We start from the raw sequence: 12,097 nt of genomic DNA on the forward strand, positions 1-12,097 counted from the left end.
TGTGTCCCTGACATTCCCCCTTCCCCCCCTCCCCTTCACCTCAGCAAAGATGGCAAGTTTCATGCTGCCGTATGAAAGGTGTCAAAGAAAAACTGTCTGTCGTTTATCCTAACAGCATATTCCACTCAGTGGAACTAAACTTGAGTTGGCACAGCTTTAGTACAGTTTCATTTTCCATGTTTCAGCACTTCACGGTTCATAACATAATCTTGTTACATGATAGGCATAACTGACCCAAAATGCCATATGTAAAACTTGTCAGGTTCTTTGGCAGGAGCACATCCAGCTTTCACAGCTATCATATGACATAAAACCATGCAGAATAAAGACAGCAGTCACATTGCAGAATTTAAGATTGACAGCAACCCTATCTGCAACAGACTGGTCCTAAGCCAAGTCTATAACTGCTGTGGAGAAACCCAAGTTTGGTAGTCTGGGCCCTATGGTACATGAAAGTCGTTGAGATTTATAGTTCAATGCCAGGTAGTAGACAGTTTAATAGACTTATATATACTTGATACCACTTTACATTTGCTTCCTCTGTTTCTAACAGCTGTAAAGATTGAATAAATCACTGCTAGTTGCCAAAAGTCTGAATGTGTGATCCACTGGATGTGCAATTCAATCATTAGGTATGAGTAAACAAGTGTTCATAGCTGACCTTCTGTATGAAAGTGGTAGGGCAGGGTCTGATCTCTAGGATATCCTATTTGGGTTACACCAGGTACTCTTAAAGCGATAGGAACTTCTTCAATATCAATATCCAGAAGTGAATACCCTAAGGTAGCAAGGACTGCCACACTCCCTCTTCCAAATCCTTGTTAGCTGTAGAACTAAACTGTAGTTGATTTCAAATAATACCACAATCCAAAATATACAACCCCTTGGGACAACATTCTCACAAGAATTCTAACAGAAATCCGATTTTCTTCCTCGAAACTATGCTCAAGGTTATATCTTCCTCATCTCAAAATATGAACAGTTGTTTTATTAATGGTAAGATCTTCTGCTTTCTCTGTGCTTGCCAAGCCCATCAAGACCATACAAAGCTGCATTTTCCATGCTGTCTCTTCTTAAATGCAGGATCTCAGGCTGCAGAAGGACATTAAGTGTCTGAGCTCATTTATAAACGAAGCAAATTAATCCTCCCCTTCTGCGTCTTGATTTCTGTTTTGATGTCCTGACCTCAGACAGTGAGTACAAGGTGATAATTCCGAAAACTTCAAGATATGTAGAATGATATAGCTTAAAATTAATTTCTGTAGTCATTTCTCCATACGCCATTGAATCATGCAGGATTGTTTCCTGCTGTGCATTCTCAAGTGCTTTTTCCAGTTCAGTTTTTAAAAGGTTCAAGCCACGGTGAGCTCACTTCCTCTGGAAGACTATTATACAGTTGAATAGACTGTGTTGTTTGGAGGTTGCCCTGCTGTTAGCTAAGTCCATAAGTATGCAATGTAAAATCTGCAGCTATAGATAACACCCTGTCTTTTCCAAGGCAGAGCCCTGGCCCCATGCCGAGACCACAGATGTACATATTAGGCTGGGCTTAATAGATGTGCATCGTGCCCTTTTCACTTGAGGAGAGAATTCCGCAGCCACTATGCACAAACTTCAGTGCAAAAACTCATCTTCCCCACCACAAGCAATTACATTCAGCAGTACAGTAGAGGGTCTTCTACTTCTTAATCCTCTCCTGAAGCCTCAGATACTACAAAAAGTTCACTATCATAAAAAGCTGCTCTGAATCGTAAGCCTAAAAGAATTGCTGGAATAAGACACCGTAAGAAAGATACTCAGCTCAAACAAACCACAGTAGGAATTTTACATTTATTAATTGGATTGACTGAATCTGCTTGACCACAAATAAAAGTTACAACCTACTTTTCATGATGGCTTTTCAGATTTAAAAACAAATAAACAGAAGCACAGGATATGTACCTAGTGCTACAAATCAGGATGTTTGCTATGTAGCAGTGTGTCTTATGAAGACGTGGATTAACCTACCCTAACCTGAGCCCTCATAAAATGTGAATAACCCTTTCCAAGGTTGTGGGGGATTTTTTCCCCGCTCTGTACTGATTATAAAGAAAGCCTATAGCTAATAGGTCCCTAACATGGATGTTTCAGTGATAAGTAAAAAGCACAATGGATTAATCTGGATGGATAAATGGATAAATATCTGCAAATGTCTGTGACAGAAAAAGCTGTCAAACGAAATTGCCTGGAGTAGTAATAGTATCACGTACCAGCTAGAAAAACTGAAGTCTCTTTGCTAAATAGCTTTTTCCTAGAATTTATTTAGTATCTTATCTTGTTTATCCACTTAAGCCAGTTGATATCAGATGATTCTCATCTATAGATTGTTTGCAACATAAATACAAGATCAGTAACACCCTTCATTAGGGATTTATACAGTTACAGTAGTAACAGTCTCACTTGACTAAAAATGTGTTTTTTCAAATGAATGCAATGTACAAATAGTTATGTAAGAGTTGACATTTCATATACAAATAAGGAGTTTAAATGCTATTTATTATCTTTCTAGCATACTGATATGAAAGTGCAGGGAAGATGGAGAACAAGTTTCAGAGTTCTTGGACCTTTTATCCTTGACATACCTCCAATGTGTCTCCATCTATTTCTCCTTCTAGTTCCAGGGTACTGCCAACTGCATCAGACAAAATTTCTTTCACCAACCCACAGAATCTAAAAAAGTAATAAATAGCACAGGATCAAAGAAAAATATCCTTTTGGAAGGAGATTAAACAGATTCTTTGCAAGGTGGGCTTTGCTTTCAAGCTAATAAAATGGCTAGAGTGTTCATAGGTTTCTTTCATTACTTACTTTCTCCATATTTATCCTATTTTAAATGAGGAAGAACATCAAATACACACTGAAAAGCCTAATTATTTATAAAATTATTTTATTTGCGTTAGCATAACCCAATACTTGCTTGTTACTGTAATTGCATAGTAAAACCTTGGTAAATCCAACCCAAATATTTTTGCTGTACACTTTGATGGAAAGTGCTTAGGATGGCCTTGTCTCTACAAATGCAATTAGAGAAAAAGTTGAGATATTAAAAAAGGAAGTATTGCTTTTCAGTGGTTCAATTCAGTAAATTTGCAAGATCATATTGGGTGGTTCTTCTTCTGTATAGTGGTAAGAATTCTATTACCTTCAGTTCAATTTAAATGCTGCAAGTGTGATTACTCAGTATTTCTGAAAAGCAGATTTTATGGCTTCCAGTCAAGCATCCAGAAAGCCAAGAACATAAAAGTAGTAACATGTTTTGAAGGAGAGAGTTTTAACTAATGTCACGTAGTTCTCTAGGACAGAGATCCTTAAGTACTCTAAGACCATCTTTTCCTTAGATCACTGCCTGAGCGACTCACCTTTTTCCAAATTCCATGACAAATGGAACTCTGCAGAGCTAATAATTTTCTTTAACCTGAGTTTATTCCATATAATGCATAAATAATAATTATTGCAAGAAAAATAAACGTACCATCCAACCCCAAATATTAAGTGTACTAATAAACCACTCCTACTTCATTCAGAAGGTTTATATGTCAAATATTTGTCTCCAGGAAGAATTTGGTCTGTAAGGATTTAGGCCTTAAATGCAGTTAGCATGCTTACTCTTCAGAGACAACAGATCATCAGGAAATATTTGAATACAGGCACAAACAGTAACAGATATCTGTGACAGAATACAAGGTAGAAATTTCTATTACATGTAGTTGCTCTCACTTAAATGAAACGGAACAGGTACACAAGCGAACCTGAACCAATATAGTACCTTACATGATATGGCCAAGACACAGAAATAGAAAATAATAGTTATAAATTAGAATAAGCTACTTAAGCCTTTTCTCAGATCTAATGAGTTGTAGGTAAATGGATCAGAACCAGCCAACAAGTGTAATGGGACATTGCTCTCATCACCTTAAATATCACTGAGTTTAGCTCATTGCTTCTTCATCAAGAAAAAAGAAGCAAAAAAAAAAATAATTTATCAAGCAAAAATGTCAGCTTTCAATCTTTACTAAACCAATTCTATTTAGGATATAGATCTCGCATGCGATACACAAACTGAACTCACCTACTACATTGGTTTTCTGTAGAAAAGTAGATTTGAAAGTCGTCAGAGTTGTCATGGACATAAAGAAAACAACATCGTTCATCAAACTTGGAAATGCTGTAAAATTTACATTAAGAAAAGATTATTTTGGATGTAACTATTAGCAGAAATAGAACAAGGAGGAGTTGGGTTTTTTTTAATTACAAACACTAGCAAACACCTTTTTCACAGTTGATTACCTCAGAGAGGCAGTATGCAGTTATATTTATTTTCCTTACAGCTCGAAGCTTTGAGTTTATTTATATATCCTATAATCCTATCTCCAATTTGATAAATGATTAAGCTGCTGCTTACTTTGGTAAAAATCCCGTTTATCTAAAGTGTTTTGAAGTTTGTTTGCTGTTCACCTCCCCTTCCACTTTTACACAGTTCTGTCAAATTTCTTGGTATTTGATGACACCTCTATGGAAAATGAATTGCTTTGACACTAATCTGGCTATGAGGAAACCCTTTCCTTTAAGCTTGATGGGTACTTCTGTTTTTTCTAATTCTGTTACTCCTACAGTAGAATTGAACTGCCAAATACCTACAGTGTAGCAGATCCTTCACAGTATATACTTTTTATGAGCGTAATACTGATAAACAAGTTTCAGGATGACCAATATTCAAAAGTGCAGCAATAATTCCAACAAAGGGATTATTTATTGCATATTATGTCTTGCCAGTGTCATATGTATCCCGTCTAAATGCACGGAAGTGAGAAGAATCATAGAATCATCAAGGATGGAAGGGACCTTTGAGATCATTGAGTCAAACCATCAACCTAACACTGCCAAAACCACTCCTAAACCATGTCCCTAAAGCGAAGATACCATAAAACATAATAGCAATATGAAAGTAAATCTAGCAATTAATCTCTTCTTCCAAACACTTGCATTTCAGTATTATTCTACATAAATGCCAAGTTGTTATGCTTGTTAAGGTATTCTCATAATTTTTGTGCCCTAAATTAATAAAATTTATTAGATTCTTGCCTCTTCTGACTAGTCAAACTCTCAGATTTTGCTTAGCCTCTGTTGAGCCAGTGAGTTAAAATACATGACCAGTGGAGTATAGTAAAGTTGCAGAATGTTACAAAACCAACTTGCTGTAGCATCACTAAGGGCTAAATGGACAAATGTTCCAAAAAATTAGAATTTTGTCAGAAGATTTTTTCAGAAATATGTGAAAATACACTACACCATTCTGTAGATTCGTTTTGGTATAGCAATTTCTAGTCTAGCATGGCAGATGAAAAAATATCTGACATGAGAACTAAGCGACAAAGCAAAATGATTCTTCCAAGGGCAAATATAGGATAGATAAGACAGTATCTACGTAACAATACGGTATTATAAACAGCGTAATGCATGTGGTATATAAGACGAACTGGTTAGCATTAATTAAGGGTTTTGACAGAGTATAAGTTAACTGAGACCACAATTTTTTTTTACTAAAACTAATGCAATTTCAAAAGTAGAGCAATTGTTAGTTGTCACATACAAAGCCGACATCTAATTCCACCGAGTTTAGAAAGATTGCCTCTTTGAGTTTAGTAATACCCAGCAGTGATTAAGAATCAAAGAAATGAATTGCTTCCTTCTATTTAATTAAAAGTTATCTTTCTCAAAGATTAATGTCTGTGCAATGTGTTGACTAAAAGTAATTAATATGTTGCAGAAATACTATGTTGAGTTATGCTCAGTCAGCTCCACAGACTTCAGTAACAGCAACTTCACATCCACTCACAATGCATTGGAGTAGTACAATAAAATATCGCATCAAATTCATTTAAACCAAAACCTGCTTCTTTTAGAAGAAAATATTGACGTTATGGTAGAATCTATGCCCAAATCCACAACTGTAGGATTTCATAGCAATCACCACTTACCTTATTCACAGAAATACCTTTTCACTGAGCTTATTTGCTTAAGCAAATTATACAAGCTGAGAGAAAACAAACTTGGGACCTAAAACTTAGGTGCATGTGGTCAAAATGACAGCCCAGAAGCCCTCTGCCTAGAGAACTACAGAACTCGTTAGGAATCTGAATTTACGCTTGTACTTGAATCAGAGTTTTTCAAGCACTTAAGCTTATGAGCTCACACAAGTAGCCCCAGCCAACAGTCATTTATCTTCTTAGAAAGGCCAGATCCACCAACATAGTGACTCACGAAAGGAGAGAGAAGGCAAAATCACACCTTGTGTTCCCTGTGCTTATGGCTCCTCTGGTTCTTAGCTACAGCCTACATAATGCAGAGAGCAAGAATGCCATGGACACACTGCCAGGCTGTACAGACAGGTTTCATTTTTTTTCTCTCCTGGTGCTCTGCTGTTCCCCTTTCTGGCAGCACAGTAGTCCAACTTAAGGTATAAAAGCTAGCTCCTAAATGCAGTCATGTATTTTGCAGTTGTTAATATCAAATGTGATTCTTTTCTAACCTTTCAGTTCTCAATAATCCTGTTCTTTCTATATAATACTCTGATCTTCTTTTGTACTAATATTTGGACCGATTTACTTGTGACTAATGTTTCCATTAATCTAGGCATCACAAAATGGAACTACTTTAACTATTTAAAGGCTAGTCCTTGAGAAACTCCACGCATGGTCTCCTTCCAGCTCAAGAATTCTTTCCTTAGCACAAACTATGTCTGTGTTTCATTCAACATTTCCCTAATAATCCAAGTTTTTAGCTAGTAGTTTTTTAGATAGAGCCATATCAGAAGCATTGCTGAATTCCAAGCAGGAAATATATACCATGGTTTCCTTTTCTTAAAGGAAAACAGACAAGCTGCTCTTCAACTTATGGAAGGAAGCAAGAATATCTAAGGGCTCTTCTTTCCTTCTGCCCTCCGTGTTTTTAAATGCAGAGATGGCAATAACTTCACTGAAAAATTTAGAAAAATATATAAAAAACAGGTACACAATTGAAAACAGGGAACTCTACCAGAGAATACACATGGCCACACACACCCCTTAGACGCGTATTCCTATGAGAAGTGTGCAGCTCTGTCCGTGCACGGAAAGGCAAACTCTTCTGTGTTGCCATTTCGAGGCAGGTTGGACAGAACGAGCTTTTATAATAAGCAATGCAAAGCAGATTTAAGACAGAATCCAGATTTCCCACTTAAGGGAAATATAAAACTTAAACAAAAACCCACTTAACTGTTTTCTGACATACCGACCTTATTCCCCTAATGGAAGAAGCTGTAAAATTCCATTCGTGAATCTGTTTCTGTAAAGAACAAAGAGTTATAATCAACCACAATTTAACCTTAACTTACTGTTGAAAACAAAGTCAAAGCATGATAAGCAAAATAAAGTTTTTCCAACGTGTCTCTTGTCCTTTCTTTCTCCCTCCCCCGCCCAAATGTCAAATAAGATTGATGTATAGGTAAAAAAAAAGGCCATACATCGCTGGTTTACTCACTTGAAAAAATGATATAAATGGCACAGGGTGGAAGTAAAGGCTGAATTTCCTCATGTAAAATTAAATTTGAAGAATAAATCTTAAAGTACAATTTACCAAACATTATGTTTTGAATCAATACATCAACATTTCATATTAAACACAGAGCAGACTATGCCCTACTCTTATCTAGGCTTGAAGGGAAAGGGAACTTCACACATCTCCTAAGAGGTATTGAGCTACCAGCTTTGGCCCAGGGAGCACACTGGAGGCAAAACAGAGAAAGGACGGTGCCTAGGACCACAGGCCCTACATAAATCTCTGGCTAATACTGGATCTTATTTAGCATTGCCAGATATGCACCAAGAATTTGTTCCATAAAGCAAAGCTGTGTCAGACACATTCACTCAAAGTAGTGAAGCAGAACAGTGGACTGGAAAAGATGTTCAGAGATCCAGGTAATTATGTGGTCTTCTCTTGCTCTAACATGCTTCTTTTCCACACTGCCTCTCTACATTTTTAGTCTATTCTCCACCTATGTTGTTCTGATATTAAGAAGGGGTGGTGAAATACATTCCAGATTTCAAGTCTTTCAATGTGAAACTGAAACTATGTCTCACTTTGAAGAGATTACACTGTCCATAACTGTGCCTACTCACTTCCTAATCTCCTGTGCTTTATCCAATAATCCAAGACATCAAATATTTAATCTCTTGATACTTATTTGTCACAGGCTGCCATTTTTTCTAGTTTCTAATCTTATCATTGTAAAACTTTAAAATTTCTAAAACATTAAACACAATACTGGGCTTTATCTTTACTTTTTATCTAGCTTTGAGCTGCATCTTAATAAAAATCACATGATTCTAATGAGAAATATTATGAGCAGACTAAATAGCCCAAGCACTTCTAAGAGACATGGTCAAGATAAATGAAATCTGAACTAGAGGTCAAAAACATTTGAATTCTAATCGTAATCCCTCGTTTTATCTTCTCTGTAAAAAGTCAACTTTCCTATCTGCACAAAAGAGATATTGAGGCCCATGCTTCACAGAAACGTAGCAAGCTTTAAATTATTATACAGTGTTCTAAAATCTACAAGTAAAAAAGTGACTTTAAGACAATGAATAAGAATACATGAAACCATATCTGCTGTTAGTTTTACCATTTCAGTAGGAGAGACGTGCCACAAAGAGAGAGATCTCTCATCGGCTTCATTGTTGATTGAAACATATGCAGGCTGGTACACTTTAGTTGGTTCTATCACCAAAACCTGAAGCGAGAGAACATTTTTCCTTAATAAACCAGCAGCTAATACACAACAGTATCTTCAGGTGCTCTGATATAGACAATGGGTAACGTCAAAGTAAAGTCAAAGGCCTAAAAAATTTCCAGGGGGAAAGAGAAGGGCAAGATAAGGCAGGAAGCAACTGTGTTCCCATGCACAACAAAACAGTATCACCACAATTTGTTGTAGGACACTCAAAAGTATTTCTTAGAATGCTTTTAGGGTGCTGGGTTAAATGTTTTTTATAAAACAGCAGAATACAGGGGTTTGGTTCATGCAATGAAATAACAGGCAGTTAAGTATGTAAGTATTGTGTTTAGAGTCTTGCAATTCTTGTTATATCCTAGCCAGTAACATAAGACATACAAAACTTGTTTGGGCATAACATCTTACTGGAAATCTCAGTCCATTAGTTGTTTCTTTCGTTGCCTCAAAAATTATATCTAGCCAGAAAGTCAATCTCTCTTGTCTAGGAGAATGTTCTATGGTGAGTTTCTTGAAACGCTGAATTAACATCAGATTCTGAACTAATGATTTCAAGTACCTAGAATGTATTGAATTAGTGAGTTAAGAGAGAGAAAACAAAATTTGACCATATTCTAAAACCACTTAACTGACTTATACATCCAAAAAATTAACTGCAAAATTAAACGTACTTTAAAAGCTACCATAATGGAAATGATTGTGTTGATTTTTACAGATTTCTGGAAAGCATAGCAAGTTTAGTCTAAACCTTAAGTCATAAGCTCACATGGATGTTCATTAACAATATCTTTTTGCAAAAAGGTATAGTTACATGAGTAGTTACGTGGTGATGGACAGGATATTATGAGCTAGAAGATGGTAAGGGAGGTAAGCAGCAGCTAGCTAAACTCTGAAAAGAGTGGTTTCACAATCTTTTCACAATTGTTTCACAAAGAATCATCACTAATTTACAAATTCTTATAAAAGATGTACTTCCATGGGATATAAATCCAACAGTGATGGGTAACATAATTTCTTACCTTCCCCCTTTTTCCCAAAATAAAAGAACAGAGTATAAAGTCAGGGTTACAAACAATCCAAGACAGAAAAATCCAGTTAAGCTATCCAAGTGACTACAAGATATTCTAAATTTGTGTATTTCCCCATAATTGGGTACTTGAGCTACAGTCTTCTATCACATACCACACCGGAGGTTTCAGCTTAAAAAGTTTCTCTGCTGCCTGTACTGCTTTACCAACATCACTAGCCAGCATGCTCACACTGAAGAACTGTCCCACATCCCAGTAATTGTTCATTTTCTCTAGGCTTCCTTTTCTTCCCAATAAACTGTTTAACCGTACACCTGTAAAATATAAATTAGAAACCATATTTTTCTATCAACAAAGCACTAATAAGTGTTTTTTACTGATAAGTCTATCAGCAAAAGATTAATAAGACTTGATTAAGCCTAAGTGATAAAAATAAAGTGGAGCAAGTTTTCCCCAGAAAAAAACCCTCAACATTGCCCAACACAGAGGCTGGGTCTGCAAATAATATCCCCAATACAGTTCAGTCAGAAGTCCTACCACACACAGTTCTGAAAAATCTCTTGTGCTGTCTGCCTGGACTATCTGACTCCCGATTCTCTGTAAGCTGTGCATCTCTGTGTCCTCGAGACCTGCATCTACTGCAAGAGGTCAGTGGCTGGAGGCTTACGCAAGTCCACCTCAGAGTAAGGTTGGGGGAACGATTTAAAGCTACCTTTGCATTCTTCCCCTTTAAGGTTTAAGTATGTGTTTCAGATAGGATCTGATTCCAAGTACAATTTTCAACTATTATCTTTCTAGGAAGAACTGTATATCTGCTTCTATCATATGATTTCTTTATAGACGTATAGCAGTGGGTTTTAGTTAGCACTTACACGGGACATGTGAATCTAGGTAGACAACTAGTTACTGTCTTGGTAGATCCTTCGAGGTGATAATTCCTGTGGATCTCTCAGTTCAGGGACAACAGAAACCCTGCGGATCCTTCCCTGGCATCCCTGAGGAGAGATGGGCCACACTGTCACTTTCTGTCCTTGTCCTATTGGCTATGCAAGGGGATAATCTCTGTGGTGCAGTAAAGGCAGTTTACAGATGATGCTGAAGTTGGTCCTTCTTTGTTCCTCTCCCATCTCTTGGACCCTTTATCTGGGCCAAGCTACTAGAAAGTTGCTCCAAGGCAACACAGAGAAAAATGGTCCTTCGAGATCCCTGTGTTTTAGACTCCCATCCAGGACCGGCCACTAAAAAGCCTGAACTGCCTTTCCGTCTATGCACCCCCTTACTATAAGCATATTGGTTTCTTCACAGGGAGAGAGGCAGAAAATTTGTCTGTGGTACTGTGTGTGGATATTTACCTATTTTTCTCAGTTCCATTGAGCTTTCAAACTGTTGTCCTGCAACAAGTAGCAAAACTGCAAGGTTAATTCCAGAATAGAGAGTTGACTGGAGTTCAAATCCTTTGCGATACCTGCAGAGAAGAGTCAAGATCTCACATCTCACTATATAGCAGAACTGAAAGACTACAAAGTTTTGGTAAGTATTTTTTAGCTATTAATTTTCTATAAGGAATATATGGCTAGTTTGTACCAACGGCACTCTTTGCAAAGAACACTTGAAAGAAAATAGCTTTCTGTCTTATGGTGAGAAAGAAAAACAACTGCTTTGTTTTATGTCCTGCCACCTTGTGTAGTTTTGTGAAAATAAAACAAACTGGTTACTGCAAAACTCTTAAATGCAACAGACCCTAATTTTATTATATATTCATATGAGAAAAGCAATGAAAATATTAGTCTTCAGTGCAAGTTTTAAAAATGGCTCCAAGCTCTTTGTTTTAGAGTTTCACACTCATTAAAGGTAACTGAGAGAGCTGACAAAGGCTGAATGGACGCCGCTAGCTGGTGCAGGATAAAGAGATCCATCTGAAGCTTGTAAGTGCACTACTACCCATTCCTGTTGCACTAACGATGTTGAGGTGATATGGGGGGAAATCAGAGAGAGACAGGGGGGAATGTACCCATGTGAATAGTATGTCAGTTAGATCCTGCGGGCACATGCATGCCTTAGTGTCTTAAGAAAATTCATAACGCAGTTTACCAATATTTTTCCTTATATACAGTAGATCATTGCATTTTCTTGGGATCCAGCATGGAACTCATCCTTGCACAGACGACCATGAGTCCCATGATCTCACTTTTACTTCATTTTGACCTTGAAGCAGACTAATCTTTGCCCCCCCCCCCCCCCCCCCACACACCACATCGCA

At 37.1% G+C, this 12,097-nt stretch overlaps 1 protein-coding gene across 1 annotated transcript in view; it reads right to left on the reverse strand.

Moving 5' to 3' along the window:
* The window catches only part of MAP3K15 (mitogen-activated protein kinase kinase kinase 15), a 65,592-nt gene that overhangs the window by 21,294 nt on the left and 32,201 nt on the right, over positions 1–12,097 (reverse strand). The window contains exons 8-14 of the mRNA XM_009884838.1: positions 11,190–11,302; positions 9,992–10,151; positions 9,218–9,368; positions 8,702–8,809; positions 7,313–7,362; positions 4,109–4,204; positions 2,622–2,709 (exon numbers count right to left, since the gene is read on the reverse strand). Coding sequence (XP_009883140.1) covers positions 2,622–2,709; positions 4,109–4,204; positions 7,313–7,362; positions 8,702–8,809; positions 9,218–9,368; positions 9,992–10,151; positions 11,190–11,302 — 766 coding nt within the window. The remainder of the gene's footprint in view (positions 1–2,621; positions 2,710–4,108; positions 4,205–7,312; positions 7,363–8,701; positions 8,810–9,217; positions 9,369–9,991; positions 10,152–11,189; positions 11,303–12,097) is intronic.

This window comes from Charadrius vociferus, unplaced genomic scaffold (genome assembly GCF_000708025.1).
Source record: "Charadrius vociferus isolate BGI_N301 unplaced genomic scaffold, ASM70802v2 scaffold200, whole genome shotgun sequence".
Lineage (NCBI taxonomy): Eukaryota > Metazoa > Chordata > Aves > Charadriiformes > Charadriidae > Charadrius > Charadrius vociferus.